General features: G+C 40.0%; 1 protein-coding gene across 4 annotated transcripts in view; it reads left to right on the top strand.

Annotated features, from left to right (window-relative positions):
• The first annotated feature begins 1,393 nt into the window (after positions 1 to 1,393).
• The window catches only part of VRK1 (VRK serine/threonine kinase 1), an 88,467-nt gene continuing 71,354 nt past the window's right edge, over positions 1,394 to 18,506 (top strand). The window contains exon 1 of one of the 4 annotated variants that reach the window (XM_027572159.1): positions 1,394 to 1,497. Coding sequence is in view for 3 of the 4 variants with exons in the window: in XM_027572155.1 (XP_027427956.1) it covers positions 1,932 to 2,091 (160 nt within the window). In the remaining variant the exon portion in view is untranslated. Of the gene's footprint in view, positions 1,498 to 1,890; positions 2,092 to 18,506 lie in introns of those variants that run through there. The other 3 variants (XM_027572155.1, XM_027572157.1, XM_027572156.1) reach the window with 3 other exon arrangements.

Genomic DNA, 18,506 nt, shown 5'->3' with positions numbered 1-18,506 from the left:
AGGTTAGGGGAACATGGTCACAATGTGAAAGATAAGTCCTGTTCCAAGTCTTCTTAGCACATGAGTCCATGTGCGCGCGCGTGTGTGTGTGTGTGTATGCGTAGAGTGTCTTTTTCTCAATGGATTCTGGACACATTGTCTTGCTGGGGAATTCCACACCCATGAGATGTGTGAATCTTGAGACCTCTTTGCTGACAAATACTCATTGAGTGCTCACCTTGTGCATGTGTTTCCTTTGGGGTCTCAACAGAAAGCAGATGACACATTTGAGACAAGATGATCTGAGGAGGGTTTATTTGCAAGGAGACTATTAACAAAAGTGTGGGTGTGGGAACCACAGGGGTGGAACAGTAGCTTGTGGCTCAGAGTCGTTATGGTGTTTGTCTGCAGATCTGAGGCACAAAGGGAGGGAGCTGTAAGCTGGAGGGGAGGGCCAGGGAGCAGTGACCTTCAGCTGAGGGACCAGCCAATTGGAGGTGACCTTGCCAACAACACCTATCCTCATCGATGACCCTTCTCACTAATATCCTTCTGCCTATGGATTTGGTGATTTTGAGCTAGAACATTGTTCCAGTCCGCAGTAAGCTTACAGCCACATGGCTGATGGAGGTTTAGACAATTTATTATAAATACAAACGAAACCATGGCATAAGATAATAGATGAGATGCTACGGAAGGTTAGGTAGACATTGAAGTGGCTTTGAAAGACAGTTAGGATTTAGATGTATGACAATCGTTGGGTAGAATATTAATACTATCTACTATTTATTGAGCACCTACTATGTGCAAAGCACTGTCTATAGATCATCTCATTTAATCCTGAGAGAAACAGGAAAGCAAGACTCACAGGAGTTAAGTAACTTGCCTTAGGTCACAAAGCTACAAATGTAGTGAAAGAGCTAGAGTTTCATTGCGGTCCGTTCGATTCCAGACCCAGGCCGTAGTGCACTGAACCAAGCTGCTGGGGGAATGAGCCTTCCAGGGTGGTGGAGCAGAAGGTGGGAAAACGCGAGCGCAAGTAGGCGGAGGAGACCCTTAGCTCACGGCACTATAGGGCTTCTACTACATCCAACCCTTTGCCAACACACTTATTTAATAAATCAAGCTACTGCGAACACTGGCAATACTTATTTCGGTTCCAACAGCATTGGAGGGTACAGTATCTCATCAGGACTGACTCGGAGGCAGTAAACCACACTTCCCGGAAGCCCAGGCGGGCGGAGGGACCCGGATCATTTTGAGGCTGGGAAAGACTCCATTTCCCAGCATGCAGCGGGAGCGCCGGCCCACAACTCCCGGCATGCGTGGGGAGGCGGCGCGGGCTGGCGCGGGCTCCGCCCCGCTCCTCTGCTGCCCCGCCTCTCCCGCTCGCCCTCAGCCAATGGGAGGGCTCTATACTGCAGTGTGTGACGGGGCCGGCGCCGCCGTGGAGTTGCAAGTCGGCGAAAGCGGCGGGAAGTTCGTACAGTGCGGAAGGCGACGCGTCTCCGGCTCCGGGTAGGGAGGCCGCGGACGGCGCGGTCCGAGAGCGCGGGCGCCGAGCGGGGACCGCGGAAGGGTGGCCGGGGGCTGGGCCGGCGCCGGGCGTCCGGGCGGCCGTGACCTCGGGCGGCGCCGCGCGGGCGTCCCTTCCTGCCGGTTCCCTTCAGGCCCAGCAGCGGCCCCGGCTTCCTGCACCTGCCAGGCCGGCCCCTCCCTCCCCCCCCCAGCGTAGTTGCTCGTTCTCGCGCGCTCAGACCTGCCTCGCGTCCTGGGCACTCGGGGCCCGGTCTCAGGGCCGGGGGCCGGGTACCAGCAAGGACCGATGAGGTCCCTCTGGCATCATGAAGTTCACATTCGGGAGGGGAAACACCGAATAGAAGCAAATGCTACAGTTTGCAGACCCTGAAAAGCTCCCTTGAAACCAGGACAGGCGATTGTAGGCCAGAGTGATGGGGGTGAGGAAGGGCATCCCAGAAGAGGTGACGTTTGACTTGAGAACTGAGAGGGGAGAGGGAGCCTGCCCCCCTGAGGATAGCGTTCCGGGCCCGGGAACCTTAGGGTGGGGGACTGTCTGTCCCCTTACCAACCTGTCTGTCCGCGTAAGGCCAGGTAAGAGCTTGCCCTAGCGGGCATGGTGCAAGGCGGTAGAGCTCCGTGAGTCGCTTATATTCTAAGGGATTTGGTATGCCTTCTCTCTCCCTGGCTGACACGGTGGCACCCTTTACTGATGCAGTTGTATCTGAGGGCAACACATAGTTTTTCCTACCGCCGAAATAGTTTTTGGTTCTGGTCTCAAAACTCTTAGGTGATGTAGTTAAAATCGACGGACAGCACCAGAAGCGTTGGGCGGAGAAGCAGAGAGAGGCAGACACTAGGTTCCTGTTGAGACCATCCATTTTTCTAACTTTTTTGTCAAGTCACTCATTTTTGCTTTTCTTTGTATCGTCTCTTCCCTTCCCTCCCCCATCTTTTTTTCTTGGAACAACTTGGAAATACCAGTTTGGCTGTTGGGGTGGCGGTTTTAGGGAGCTGTTGGAGAGCCTCATTAATCCATCCTCCCTCCCTCCCTCCCATCCACCCTTCCTTCCTTCCTTCCTTCCTTCGTTCCTTCCTTCCTTCCTTCCTTCGTTCCTTCCTTCCTTCCTTCCTTCCCTTCCCTTCCCTTCCCTTCCTTTCCCTTCTCTTCCCTTCCCTTTCCTCCCTCCCTCCCTCCCTCCCTCCTTCCTTCCTTCCTTCCTTCCTTCCTTCCTTCCTTCCTTCCTTCCTTCCTTCCTTCCCTTCCCTTCCCTTCCCTTCCCTTCCCTTCCCTCCCTCCCTCCTTCCCTCCTTTCTTCCTTCCTTCCTTTCCTCCCTCCCTCCCATCCACCCTTCCTTCCTTCCTTCCTTCCTTCCTTCGTTCCTTCCTTCCTTCCTTCCTTCCTTCCTTCCTAAATTGCCTATCTTTTGAGCCTGAATTCACAAGAGGGAAAAAATGTCACTATTTTTCAGAGTTCAGAATCGAAACACCTTTTTATCATATGCTGAGCATCTCTTTGGGGAGAATTTAATCTACAGTTTTAAAGCAATTTCAGAGGGAAGCTAGGGTTCTTTATATAATCATTTTATTTAGATTATGCTGTTCAAAATGGCATGTAGTAATTGGAATTAAATTTCTGGATAGATAAGGTTATGTTCATCTACCCATAGAAGGAATGTAACTTAAGTAGTCACCTAATAATAGCTTTCTCTGCTGAAGTGATCACAGATGGTTATTCTCTGTGCATCTCAACATTGCTGATCCGATTCTGTTTTAATACAGTAAGACAACTTGAATTTAATAACAAAAAACTTGTGTGAAGTATCACTGTAAATTTAGTGCTAGTATCTGGTACAGATATCAGGTTTATAGTGTAGTGGCTTCTTGTTTAGTACTGCAAAAATTATGAGAGGTTATTTGTTAAACAAATGGGATAATGGAGTAATGTGTCAAGCATAGAACCTGGCATAGAATAAGTTACTAAGTGCCCAGGAAATGGTTCTGTGGAAAGCTTAGGCTAAGTTTTATTCCAGGATGCAAGTGTATATTTAAAACCAGCAGTACATTCCAAATGTTGACAGACCCTAAAATTTCTTAAATAGGCCACTTTTTTTTTGTATTTGAGAACTAATGTGAAATAATAAATATGTAAGTGAATGTCTTAGATGTCTAGAAAAGAAAAAATAAGAGTTTATTTTGATAACTGTATATTTTTGCCTTAAAGTCATCCCTAATAAGATACGGTATACCATGAATAGAATTTTGAATTGAAAAATAAAATTTTGAAAGGATTTTTGATGTGAAAAATAAAACTTACTGGAAGCTTTAAAATTTACCTTACATCAAATGAAGGATGAGTCCTAAATTTATGCAAATGTGCAAATGCTGATAACACCATATATCAGGCAGTGAACCTGATGGGAATTAAGTGCTGCCTCTGTGTATGTGGGTGAGGCTTTCATGCAAATTGATTTTGGTGGGTTATGAGAATGGATTGGTACCCGAATAGGACTGGAGAGTATTTTTTGGACTGGTAGGATATTTTCCACGCTTGCCAAGGTTATTTTTCAGAGTGAGCAGAAATAGACTCATTTATTCACCAGATATCACGTGCCTGCCTACTGTATGTCAGGAACTGGGCTAGCTGGATATAGTCTCTTCTTGCCATTGGAGTGTTGTGTTTAAACACGTTTTCTTTGTTTTAAATTAATAGAGGTCATTATTTTTGATTTCAGTTGTCTAGCATCCAGCGCACAACAAGTCAATATATGTATAGGACACATTTGAAAAACTACACTGTTATTGATAAATGTAGAAAATATGGAATTTTAATAAGGATATAATATTAGTTTAGAAAGGTGACAGAACCTGACAAAGCACTTAGCTAGGATATGTTTGTATTCTAGAATACGTTTGGCCCCTTGACTGAAACTCCTGTGAATGTGTTCCTCCTTGGCATTGTAAATATGAGAAGAGGGCTGCGCCCTTTAATTTTTCCCCAACTTGGTTCCTGAATGCTGTTTACCTAGCATTGAGGTTGCTATTTTGAAGTAATTTCATGCACTTTCCCAATTCCTCCTGCCCCAGCTCTCCCAGTGTAGTCTGTCATCTCTGCACTGAAACCAAGCACAGTCTACTACTCTTCTGGATGACATGGGCAACCCTTTTGAAAAGGAACAATCTCTAGAGAGCCTAGAGAGGGATGAGGTGTGCCCTTCCCTCCCAGTAAGAGTTAGATTTTTACTATTCATCAATAAATACTAATGACAAGAAACTACTTAGTAGTAGCATTCTCCAGTAAATTTATTAAGAAATTTGTTAGTCACAGCATCTTTGTCAACTTGGAAAGACACAGTGTGAATTATATTGTTTCTTTAGTCTTTATGTGGCTACATGGACTTTGATGATTCTTTGCAGTAATTCCTGTCTCTCCATGGGTTTCTGGCCCATTGGATGGGAACCGGTACTCTAGGATTTGAAAATTAAGATAGACACTGTTAACACTGGCTAGTATTTAGGGGGAGTATTAAACATACGCACATACTAAGATATTTACCAATAAAGCCATATACCTTAAGTGGGATGATGTAATAGGTGGAATCATATAATTAAATTGCAAGGTTATTAGTTGGGAGATTTAAGAGCATTCTGTCCTCTACCTTTTAAACAGATAGCATATTTTATTGGAAAGAAACATTTGTCTTAGGACCTCACTATCTAGTTGGTCCCACAAGGGACCTAAGAACTGCAAAGTCGTTAGGAACAAGGACAGCAGCACCCCCTGCCTCCCACTCTTTTGGGGGAAGTTAGAGTTCTTTCTGTGCATTTATTTCATCTCTTTGTAGACTGGTTGTCTTGCTGCTGTTTGCATGTGGATGTCTGCTCTACAGCTAGCTCCTTGTTTTAAGAACCCAAAAGAGATTCCATTATCCATCTTTGTCATTTATATTTAAAATTAAAAAAAATCATGAAGTTAGAAATTTTACAGCTAACTACAGCTTTATTTCAGATTAATTGCTTTTCTCCAATTGTTTTACCAAGTAACAGCTGAACAAGTGCCATTGTTTGATGATACCATGTATAAATGCATTGTGAACACATTTCACAATACTAAGAGTTGGAAAGTGCTGTTAAACCTTCAGTCTTCATAGGCTATGGCTGGAAGACATAGAAACAAACTTGTACTGTTTCTGTTGGCAATACTGCCTTTTTTTCACTTCTTATTGCAGTTTACTGTGTAATATGGTAACAGAGCTAGCAACAAAGGGGTTATCTCTAAGTATACATTTTTTGTTAGAGGTAGTAAGATAAAAGTTTTAAAAATTTCATTTTTTTTTTAGCAAGCTAAGCTCAGGTTATGACATTTTAGAGGTTTAATCTTACCGGTTTTTTAGGCCTTTAGAAAATATTTTAGAAATTGTGACTTTCAAATTTACATTATCTCTCATGCTGCTGGTAGGAATGTAAAACAGTACAGCCACACTCTGGAAATGAGTTTGGCAGTTTCTTAAGAAGCTAAACATATACTTAACAATTGTACTCTTGGGTATTTATCCTAGAGAAATGAAAATTACTCACGAAGACCTGTAGATGAATGTTCATAGTAGGTTTTTTTATAATAGCCAAAACCCCAAAACAACTCTGCCTGTCCTTCAGTGGGTAAATGGTTAAATAAAATGTGGTCTAGCCATATAATGGAACACCCATTTATAATAAAAAAAAAAAAGGAACAATATTGTCGACGTGTGACAGTTTGGGTGGAGCTTAACGGACATTGTACTGAGTGAAAAAAGCCAGTCTCAAAAGGGTGTGTGACTGTATCATTTGTTTATATAGTATTCTTGAAGTGATAAAATTGTAGAAATGGAGAACAGATCAGTTTCTGTGGGGTTGGGGCTGGGAGTGGTGGTGGGTTAACTCTGAAGAGGTAGCACAAAGGAGTTTCTGTGTAGTAACAGTTCTGTATCCTGATTGTTTTGATGGTTACACAAATCTTTACATGATGAACTGTCCTAGGACTATACATAACACCCATAAAAAGGATGTAAAAACTGAAATTCGAATAAGTAGTTTAATTACTAATACTGCATCAGTGACAATTTCCTGGTTTTGCCAGTAGTACTGTGCTTGTCCAGTGTATGGCTCACCCACATTTTATTTAACCATTAACCCACTGAAGGAGCAGTGGATTTTTTCTAGTTTTTGGCTATTACACATAAAGCTGCTAGGAACATTCATGTTCAGGTTTCTTTCTTTTTCTTGATTTATTTGAATATAGTTGACACAATGTTACATTAGTTTCAGGCATACAAAAGTGACTGGACACATGTATGCATTCTGCACCTGCGCAAGTATAGCTGCCATCTGTCAGGGTATATTGCTGTTACATTATTAACTATATTCCTTACATTGTGCTCTTCCTGTGACTCATTCATTCCATAACCAGAAGCCTGTGTTCATGTACAGGTTTTAGTGTGAATATGTTTTTATTCTTATAGGATAAATGCCTAGGAGTGCGAATGTTGGGTTGTGGGGTAAGTGAATGTTTAACTTAAGAAACTGCCAAACGTCTCCACTGTAGCTGTACCATTTTACAGTCCTATCATCACTCTATGAGAGATGAAGCTTTATCACATTCTCGCCAGCATTTGGGGTTGGCAGTATTTTTTATGTTAGCCATGATAATAGGTGTGCAGTAGTATCTCATCATGGCTTTAATTTGCATTTCCCTAATGGCTAATGATGTTGAACATGTATCTTTTTTGGTATGTCTATCTTTTTTGTGACTCGTCTGTTCATATCTTTTGCCCATTTTGTGATTGGATTGTTTGTTTTCTTACTGTTGATTTTAGAGTGTCCTTTGTATATCCTGAATACAAGTGCTTTGCCAGATAAGTGATTTGTAAATATATTCTCTCAGTCTGTGGATTGTCTTTTCGTCTGTTATACTGTCTTTTGTAGTCCAAAAGATTTTAATTGATGAAGTCCAGCTTACTGATATATGGGTTGTGTTTTTGGCATCATGCATGTGTCAGAACTCTTTTATCTAATCCTAGGTCAGAAAGATGCTTATAATTTGATGCCTTACATTTAGATCTATGATCCATTTTGGGTTAATTTTTGCACAGGATATGAGGTTTAGGTCTTCGGTCTTTGTTTTTCTTTTCCTTTTGCCTATGGATGTCCAGCTGTTCCAAAACCATTAGTTGAAAAAACTACCCTTGCTTCATTGAATCATATTTTACCTTTATTAAAAAAAAAATCAAATCAATTGGCCATACACAGTAAACTTCATACCAAAATGAAGACAGGAAGTGAGTGTGCAATGAAGTATGAAAATTAATACAGATTTATGAAAGTATGACATGGCTTGAGTCTTAAGTATGTACAGATTTGAGAGGAGTGGGAGAACATTTTAGAGAATAGCATGAGCAAAGACAAGTCCTAGAAAAAATAAGAACTGGCTGTTTTAGGGAGCAGGTAAGTGAAGGGGAGAAGGAAGATGAAGGATAGTTGCTTTATGAATATAACCATTGGCTAGATTATAGAGTCTGTAATTGGTTTCATTTGCTCCTGCGGTTCTTGAGCAGGAAAATGATCCAGTAGAAATGGGCATTCATAGAGGTTGTTGTAGGCCCTATGTGGCGATAACAGGTTCACAAGGAAGAACAGGGTATAACCATAGCCCTTGACTTAGTGCATTGTGTCAGGATGTCTACTGGAAAGCTCGAAAAGTGGTGTAATGCCAGTATTAAGTCCCTAGTATTTTCTAGCAGAATCATGGTAGATTTCAGACTTTTGCCACTGTCTTTGGCAAAGAGAACTCTGCTGCACTTCCAGACTCTTTCAAATTAATACTATCGGTACATTTTACATGTGGGAAGGAGAGTAGTTTCTGTTGACTCATAGTTGACATGGTTGACATTTCTTATCAAGCCTGAAGGTCCTCGACGTGAGCAACTTAAATGGTAAAAGCATAAAGAGTTAATAAATTGGTCTAATGAGGAAAGCTAACGGCACCGCCTTTATTTAATCACGGCAGGGAAGAGTCTCGGGTTGTTCAGTCAGTGTGTCCTGCCGCATGTGTATGAAGAACTCTACAGAGAGTGAGGGCCAGCAGTCTTTCTAAATTACTGAGGGCTAAACAAGGACACATGTTCCAAATTGCAGCATTCGGGATGAGCCTTAGGTCAGACTCTGGAAGAATTTCCAGACAATAATAACATTGGATATTTCACGCAAGCAATCCAAAAGATCTTTAAGGCCAGAATAGGAACCTTCATGTACTTTGGGAACATTTTGCTGTAGTCAGGGGGATGTGACAGGGACAGGCCTTGAGTCCTCATTTGTTAATTTTGTGACCCAAATTACTCAGTTTTTGTTTCTTAGCACTCGTTTCATTTCTTGATTTCTTTCTCTGAACAAATTATACCTTTTTCCCCCTATTTATCTGTGGGAATCTCTTGGTTTCTGCTTTCTTGCATTTAAAAGATTATCTTGGATATTGATTGGACTTCTGTCATTTAAAAAATAATCACCCAACAAATAGAACTTAATCTCAGGCAGACTGCTAAATATTAACGCATTTCTGCTTTTTTACTTAGAACATGGAAAAGCATGTCATCCCATTTTTTAAAACAATGATGACTTCTTGAGCAAGGATTTACTGCCTAAGAGATCACCGTGACGTGTGTTAATGAAAGATTGGCAGTGTGAAAAGCTTTAGCGCGACCGCTTGTCTTCAAAATACCTTTCCTGTTTGATTTAATTTCTTTAAATTAAATCTGATTCTTTTCTACCAGTCTAGATCTTTTTCCCACTGAAATGTTGAGATTGACCAAGAATATTTCTTTTGTGATTGCAACCCTTCAGTATTATCACAGAGGTTTTTTGTTTTTTTTTTTTTTCTATGCAGAAGAGCAAGCTCTTACAGTGCTATGCAAGCTGCCCATTTAAAACTATCATTGCTTGGCACCTATGCCCTAGTGACAGTTTGACCAACATGTGAGCAGGCACACTGCCATCCTGACAGATGGGCGGGAGTATAGGCAGCCAAGAAACCATGTATCTGCATCTAGTGTATTTGTTAAGGGCAGGATTCCCAGTCGGGGATGTTCAAACGTCTGTCCATCCTGAGCTTTCACGCCTATGGATAAAGGGATGTCATCATTAATTTCAGCTTCTGACTGAGATTCCGTGGATATAAGAGCTTCTTGGCTCTTTCAGAAGTAGGCAATTGGGGACAATCAGGATAATTGTTCTCTCCTTCATCACAGGACTACTTCAAATAATCCGTTCCTCTTTCTTCTAGCCAGCTAGGTTTGCAGTGAGTACAAACCTGTTCAGACATTGTCCCTATACTGCTAGAATATGTGCTGCTTCATTTGTTTTCCAGAGTACAAAAGCCTTGGAAGTCATTTAATGTTTGTGCTTTGGACAGCGATGTGTGTGATTGAAGTCAGGTAGGTCTGGGTTCAAATGTTAACCCCTGTATGACATTAGGGCCACCTGATTTTACCATCAAATCAAAGTAAAATAATACCTATCTCAGGGTGGCTGTGAGAATGAACTGTGAGATGTGTGTCTGAATTACTTGGTATAATGTCTGGCCCACAGTAAGTGTTCATCATTACCACCATCATCGTTGCTTTAACATACCTGAGGGTATTTTTCTCTGGAGAATTATTTGAAACAGGAAATCTTCTTTCAGCTCATCCCCCACTATTTTTTGAAAGTCATGTACTGAATATTAGCGCATTGTCTGGTCTATAATGGAATGCTTCCAATGACAGGGAACTCACTACCTCTAGAGCAGGTTTTTCACCCATGGCACTAGTGACATTTTAGATGTGTCATTCTTAGTTGGGGCAGGGGGTTCTCTGAATTGTATGATGTTTAGCAGCATCCCTGGCCATGGGGACAAAATCATCCCAGGTTGAGAATCACTGTTCTAGAGACAGCTGATCCTGTTTTTAATCAAGTTAGCAAGCTTTTTCTTAATATTGAGTGGAAGTCTTCTTTATTGTTTCTCCTACCCAACTCTGTCTTTTGGAGACACTTAGAACAAGTGGTGTCTCTGTTCTGTATAATGTCTTTTCAAATACCTGAAGATGGTCATCAAGTTTTCTCAGTCTTCTTGAGTTGAGACATCTCCAGTTCATTAGCTGTTCCTTACAAGGCATGATTTCATGTCCATTTCACCACATTGATGGCTTTCTTTTGATTTAATTCCATTTTTAAACTGTAGTGCTTAGAATTGAATGCAGTACTCTAGGGCTGGTTTAATTAGTAAAAAATAGAGTCGCATCTCTTGTTTAGCATTTTTCTTCTATTAGTGTAGGGAAGAATAATACCTTTCTTCTACATACTTTGTTCTTATTATCAGCTATATAATAGCTTTGATGACCACATCATACATCAAACTTGGGTGATGTTGAGTAGATATGTCTAAGCTGTATCTTCTTCATCCTGTTCTCAGGCATTAGTTTTGGGGTCCAACATGGGAGCTTATGTGTATCCTGTTAAATTTTTTTTTTATTGGATTTAGCTAACTGCAGTATTAATTCTTGGCTGACTTGGAAGTTTCTTTTAAAAGAGGTAGCTGATGATGCCATCAACTGAGATTGAAAATACAGGAGCAAGGGCAGTGTGTTTGCATGTGTGTGCATGTGCGCATGGAGATTGCAAAGGGGATTAAGATGGAAGCCTGGGGAACCCCGATATTAAGAGGCATCTACGAGAAAGGAGGGAAGAAAAGATACCAAGGGAGGGGTGGGCAGAAGGTAGAATGAAAATGAGAGTGTCTTGGAGGCTGGAGTGACTGTGTGAAGTACTGTGGTAGATACTTGAATACAAAATGAATAGGACGTGGTCTGCTTTCTCTGCACATTTGTATTTGCCCTGTCATTTAACTCTGTTCAGTTAATGGCACTACCTAGTCAGTTATGCTTGGAAAATTAGTCATCCTCAGTTCTTCTTCACAGTCTTGCATCTATTTGAATTACCAAGTTCTACTGATTCAAAAAAATTTTTTTTCTGAAGTATAATACACATACTGGAAAAAGAGCACAAATATTAAGGATCTAGCTCAGCAATTTTTTTTAAACAAAGTGAACACACTGAAATCACCACCACCCAGAGCAAGACATTCACTATTCTAGCACTCCAGATGCCCCTACTGTGCCTCTTTCCAGTAATTACTCCCACCCGAGGTAACAACTAGGCTGACTTCTATTATTATAGCTTAGTTTGCCCACTAAGTGGAATTTTACCATATCTAATCCTTCTTACCAAGCTTCTGTTATGCAGCATTGTGTCTGAGTTTCATCTTGCTGCATGTAGTTTGTTGTTTTTTTGCAGCTTTGTTGTCCTGGTTATCTGTTACTGCATAACGCACCACTCCAAACTTAGTGGGGGAAACAGTAACCATTGTATTGGCTCATGGACTCTGTGGGTCAGGGATTTGGTGGGCATGGCTTGTCTGTGCTCTCTACAGTGGTTGTGGTCTAGAATCATTTAGAGGTTCCTTCATTCACATGCATGGTGCCTTGGCTGGGATGTCTCAAAGATGAAGATCATCTGGGATTGTTGGCCACAGCAGCTGCATGTAGAATTCTCTACTAGGCCTTGGGTTTTCACAGCATGTCGGCTGGGTTCCCAGAGGAAGCTTCCTGAGAGTGACTTATTCTTGAAAGGCATATAATGTCACTCTGTATACTATTGGTTGAAATAGATACAGGCCTGCCTGGATTCAAGAGGAGAGAACATAGACCTCATGTCTTTCTGAGAGAGGTGTCAGGATTTGTGGCCGTTTCTAATAAAAGTCATCACAAATTATATACCACAATTTACCCACTGTATTGCAGATGAATTTGAGTAATGTCTCCTTTGGAGCAGTTATGAATAATGGTGTTGTAATAATTCTTGTTCATATCTTTTGGTTCACGTATATATTCATTTTGGTTGGGTATATAAGAGTGGAGTTATTTTGCCACAGTGTGTATGTATCTTCAGCTTTGATGGATAGATATTGCTAGACAGTTTTCCAAAGTGGTTGTACCAATTTATACTCCAACTAACAGTGTACCTGAGATCTAGTTGCTCTGTAGTCTTGCCTCTACTTGGTACTGTCATTTAAATATTTAGATTTTTTTTTAAGATTTTATTTATTTGACAGAGTGAGACACAGTGAAAGAGGGAACACAAGCAGGGGGAGTGGGAGAGGGAGAAGCAGGCTTCCTCCCGAGCAGGAAGCCCGATGCGGGGATCATGACCGAGCAGAAGGCAGATGCTTTACCGACTGAGCCACCCAGGCGCCCCTAGAATTTTTTTTAACCATTCCGTATTTGTGTAGAAGATCTCAGTGTGATTTTAATTGGCATTTCCTTGATAAGTGATTTGAGCACCTTTTCATATACTTGTTAACCATTTAGTTATCCTGTGTTGCAGAGTGACTGTTCACGTCTTTTGCTCATTTTTGACAAATTGGGTTGTCATTTTCTTATTGGAATATTGGGGTTTGTATATATTCTGGATATGAATTCTGTGTTGAATATATGAATTGTAAAAATGTCTTCCCATCCTATGGCTTGCCATGTTGCTCTTGTAATGTGTCTTTTGATGAACTAAAATTCTAAATTTTAATCAGTTCCGTCTTATCAGTCTTTGTGGTTAGTGCTTTTTTATGACGTGTTTACTTTTGCTGCCCCAGTCATGAAGATTTTTTTTTTTTATGTTCTACTGGCTTTATTATTTTACCTTTCGTATTTAGGTCTGAGTCTCCAGGAATTGATTTTTGTTTGTTGTGAGGTAGGGAGATCAAGATCCTCTCCACCCTCCCCCCCTCCAATATGTTTATCCATAGGAGTAGTAGAAGGTAGCATTGGTTCGGGTGGACACAGCTGGAAGTTAGGGTTCCTATATTCCTAGCCTTAACCTAACCTTTCATGCACCTTCTGAACTTGGACTTATTATTAAACCCTTCTGGCTTCAGCTTCATCTGTAAAAGGAAGGATTTGAAAGAAATGTGTTCTGATTTTCATTCTAGCTCTGGTTTGTTAGATCATTCTATCTAGTCCTACAGTTTTATTTAGGCTTGTTAGACTCTTCTTAGATCTGAATTCTATCTGATGTATTCATGATACCTCCCAGCTTTCTGCTATCACCAATAGTGATGAGTATGGCATTTAGATCTTCATCTAAGCTACTGATGAAACACAGCTTTTTTGATCACGTTGGCACATCACTGCCCAAACATGGTCTTCTGATCTTCTTGGTATTTTTTGTCCCCTGCCAGGAACTCATTATTCTGTTTTAGTAAGCTGTGGTTCAGGACACCAGTTCAGTTTTTGAAAGCCTTTTGCATATACTTTTCTTTATACTTGCCCCTTACTTTAGTTTCTACTTGAACTTCTAAGAGTCACAGATACGGTGTAGAGTTTCATGAATCATAAGAAGTTGTTTGTGACCAGTGAGTTCATCTAGGCAGTCTCCCTCTGGAGCATCTTACGTACGTGCTTCTGGAAAGTGGCGCACCTTTGAATACCAGGTTTACACACTATAATTGTGTCCTAAGTAGAATAGTCAGGAACCACCTGGATGACAGAACAGGAAATCTGTCATTTGCTGGTTCCTGTGTGTTCTTAGAGGCCTGCTTTGGGGTAACTTCTACCCTTCTTTCAGAAGGTAAAGTTTTGTTTCGATAAAACAGTGTAACTCCAGTATAGCTATATTGTTCCTTCCTTTATTATCCTTGATACCACATTTTTCTTCTCATTAACTTCTTTAAACACCTTTATTGAGATATAGTTCACATACCCTACGATTCACTCATTTAAGGAGTATTGTTCAGTGGTTTTTAGCATCTCCCGGGGACAGCAACTATTGTCATAATCTACTTGTACAATATTTTCATCAACCTTAAAAGAAACCTCCTACCCATTAGCAGTCACTCCATTCTCTCCTCACCCCCCACAGCCCTAGGAAACTATTAGTCTGCTTTTGTCTCTATAATGCCTATTTTGGAAATCTTACATAATTGGGAGTTGTAAAATATAGGGTCTTTTGTAACTGGCTTCTTTCACTTAGTATAATGTTTTAAGGCGCATCCATGTTGTAGCAGGTGCCAGTACTTCGTTTCTTTTTATTGCTGGGTAATATCCCATTGTACGGATAGATGGCATTGATTTATTCATTCATTCGCTGAAGGGCATTGGAGTTGTTTCTGAGTTTTGACTGTTTTGAGTAATACTGTTATGAACATTTATGCACAAGTTTTTGTGTGGATGTGTGTTTTTATTTCCCTTAAGTATGTACCTACCACTAGACATGCTGTGTCATGAGGTAACTCTGTGTTTAACTTTTTAAAGAACTGCCCAATTGTTTCCCAGAGTTAGCTGCGCCATTTTACACTTTCAGTAGCACTGTAGGTGGGTTCAGATCTCCAAATCCTTACCAGTACATGTTATATTGTCTCTTTTTGTTTGTATCTTTGTGAGTGTGAAGTGGTATCTCACTGTAGTTTTGGTTTTCATTTCCCTGATGATTACTGCCGTCAAGCACCTTTTTTTAAAAAATTTTTTTAAAGATTTTATTTATTTATTCATGAGAGACAGAGAGAGAGAGAGAGAAGCAGAGGGAGAAGCAGACTCCCCGGTGAGCAGGGAGCCCGATGCGGAACTCGATCCCAGGACTCTGGGATCATGACCTGAGCCGCGTCAAGCACCTTTTTGTGTGCTGTTGGCCATTTGTACATCTGTTTTGGAGAAATGTCTGTTTGAATCCTTTTCCCATTTTTAAATTGGGTTGTCTTTTTATTATTGAGTTCATTAGCCTTTTAACATTCAGTTTGATTTATTTTCAACTAGAAATATTCTTTTGCTTTGGTTTTCTTTCCTTTGTTTTTCTTTCATTTTGTTCAGGGACCATTCATTCTTTCTGTAGTAAGGGAGAGAGTTAAGGTGGTTTTCAAGCCTTTTGCATTCTCTTGGCAACAGCTTCCCTTGGCAACCTACATAATTGTGGAATACCTTAGACTGGAAAATGTACATCTCCTGACTCCTGGAATAGATCCTTTATAGTTCATACTGGTTCTATTTTTTTTTCCAGTTTAATAAGTTTATATATTTTTTTATTTTTTTCGGTTTAATAAGCATATATATATATATTTTTTTATAGTTCATACTGGTTCTAAAATGAACCATGCTTCTTTCTCTACAAATCAGTAGGTAAAACTCCTGGCTTAGACTTCAATCCGAGTTATTTTACAGGTGAGGAAAAAAGACCTGGAGAAGTTGGACCATGTCTAGGTTCACAGCAGGTAGACCTGGAGCATAGCTTTAATTCACTTCATTCTTAAGAAAAATCTGTTGGTTTCTCACGAGGTGACAGCTTTGTGTTAGACTTGGGATACCAGGGTCCCTGACTTCCAGATTCTCACAAAGTATGTCAAAAGAGAGTGACATATATGCAATTAATGGTAATACAGTGTCATGGTGCTGTGAAATGTGGGTGAGGTTGTAGAGTCTAGTGCTCTTAACACCACTCAGTGCTGAAATTTGCACTTTCCTTTCCTTTAGATTTTTGAGTAGTTGGTTTTGTCTGGACCACTTAGTAAAGAACGGTAACAAGAGTACCATCATTCAGATGCTGAGATTGCGGAAGAAACTGACCTTAGCATGTTCAGGGTTTTACACTGCAATCTGAAGATAGTCTCATCAAGTACAGTGTTTTTATGCATATATTATTAACTGTTTTTTCAAATATTCTTTAGTGATTTATTACATTGTTTTTTCCCTAAATTTGTCAATATTTTTTTTATTAAAAAACAACTAAAAACTTCTTTCTGAAGATCTTTACATCAGTGATTTATTTCATTACTTCTTTTGTTCTTTTGATCTTTGGAAGTCATTCTTTTTATTCAGCAGAGTTGGGCTGGGTATTTATAGTAACATGTGACTGTACTTCTGTTTTTTATACTGTTTTAATGGCATTTGTAATAGTATTAGATTGTAATATTAAAGCATATATTTTACCACCTTAAGACTTCTTGTTTTGCAAATGATTTATTCTGTAGTATGTGCTCTCTTTTAATGCTTGTGTTAAATAACAAAAAGGCATTTTTGTAAAATTTTATTTTCCATGCATTTATTTTGAATCGCGGTTGGTCCTGCTAACTTATTGGTTGTAAAAGCCATGAATAAATTATTTAACTTCTCTTATTCCCAGTTTTGTTATATGCATTCAGGATAATGCCACCTATGTTTTATGGTTATTTTAAGAGTTAGAGATAATGCATTTAAATTAGCCAACATAGAGCCTGTCATATAGGTGCTTAATAGTGAGGGTAGCTATTGTTATATGTTAGTTGATTCATATATAAGAGCTGTAATTAATGGTTAAGTGATTCTTTCTTGTATATGGATTCAGTCATCCATATTTTTACTCATTTAGGATTATTTGGGCAAAAATAAAGGATCATATTAATGTAAGAATTCATGTCAGTATTCACTTTCAGTTAATAGTCTTTCAGATTGTATTGCTCTTTAAAGACTGACCTAGGCTTTACATCAAGACACAAAGGTATGGGCTTGTCTGCAAATGTAGGCATTGAGAGTTGTTTTTCTACATAGTCGATTGCTCTGTTTTTAATTTGAGGCAGTGGCTGGGCTGACTTGGGAAGATCCTGATGTTAAAAGAGCACAGGCAGATTCCAAAGTAACAACAATGGAAAGAGCTACTTGGTATTTTATGTAATACAAGTTCCTTTATTAGTCATGAAGAATTCTTTAAAAATGTTTTAATTGGAAAAAAAAAGTTTTAATCGAGGGGCGCCTGGGTGGCTCAGTTGTTAAGTGTCTGCCTTTGGCTCGGGTCATGATCCCAGAGTCCTGGGGTCAAGTCCTGCATCAGGCTCCCTGCTCAGCGGGGAGCCTGCTTCTCCCTCTCCCACTCCCCCTGCTTGTTGTTTTCCTTCTCTCGCTGTCTCTCTCTCTCTCAAATAAATAAATAAAATCTTTAAAAAAATGTTTTCATTGAAAAATAACATACACACAGTAAGAAATTTAGACAGTATAGGAGGATAAAGAATGGAAACTAAACCTACCACAAAGGCATTTTTGCTACCAATTGATTATATAGGGTACCAGTAATATGCTATATATATATATATATATATATATATATATATATATATATATATATATATATATATATGGTACATTGTTGCACAAGTCCTGCGAGTGCTAATCATATACAAGCATATGCAGCGTACATTTTTCACTTAACTGTATCTTGGAGACTGTTCCATATTGATGGATATAGGTTTACCTCATTTTTTAAATTGCATATTCATTCTATGGCTATGTCATCATTCACTTAAGTTCACTTTTGATGTAAATTAAGGATGTTTCTAGTCTTTTGTTATATTATGCTGCAGTGAATATCCATGTACATGTTAACCTTAAAATACATTTATTTTACTGGCAGAAATGGATTCATTCAGAAATAACAGAATTGTAATTCAGGACAAGCAAACTGTGGCAAAACCGGAGGTAGTCCGACAAAGGAGAGGAACATTATTTTACAGAGAAGAAAGAGGAAGCTGGGAGAGGGTGTTCTGAGCGAAAGTCCACTGGAGAGAAGCAAAGGTTCTGGGTGCTGAGGTTTCTCAGTGGCTGAGCTGGGTGGGCGATCTATTTCTTGTGGGAGATGCAATGTACATCTTTCCCTGTGGGACTTGTAATTGATGGTTCTTTTCTGTTGACCATTCTTCTGCTGGGTCTGTAATTGACAGTTCTTCTAGTAATTGATGTTGAGTGGTATGGTTGCACCTTCTAGCCTCCTGACTCCACTTTAGTGAGGTTTCCCTTCGTTAATTTTCACATACATTTGACAGGATGTGAGTGTACCTATAGGACAAATTGCCAGAAGTGGACTGAGCCCTAGGGCTGTGTATGTAACATTTTGGTAGCTAATGCTAAATTGATGGGCCTGGTACTCCTACCAGTCC

This window comes from Zalophus californianus, chromosome 6, assembly GCF_009762305.2.
Source record: "Zalophus californianus isolate mZalCal1 chromosome 6, mZalCal1.pri.v2, whole genome shotgun sequence".
In the NCBI taxonomy this organism is placed as follows: Eukaryota; Metazoa; Chordata; class Mammalia; order Carnivora; family Otariidae; genus Zalophus; species Zalophus californianus.
This window is presented reverse-complemented; position numbering and strand designations above follow the sequence as displayed.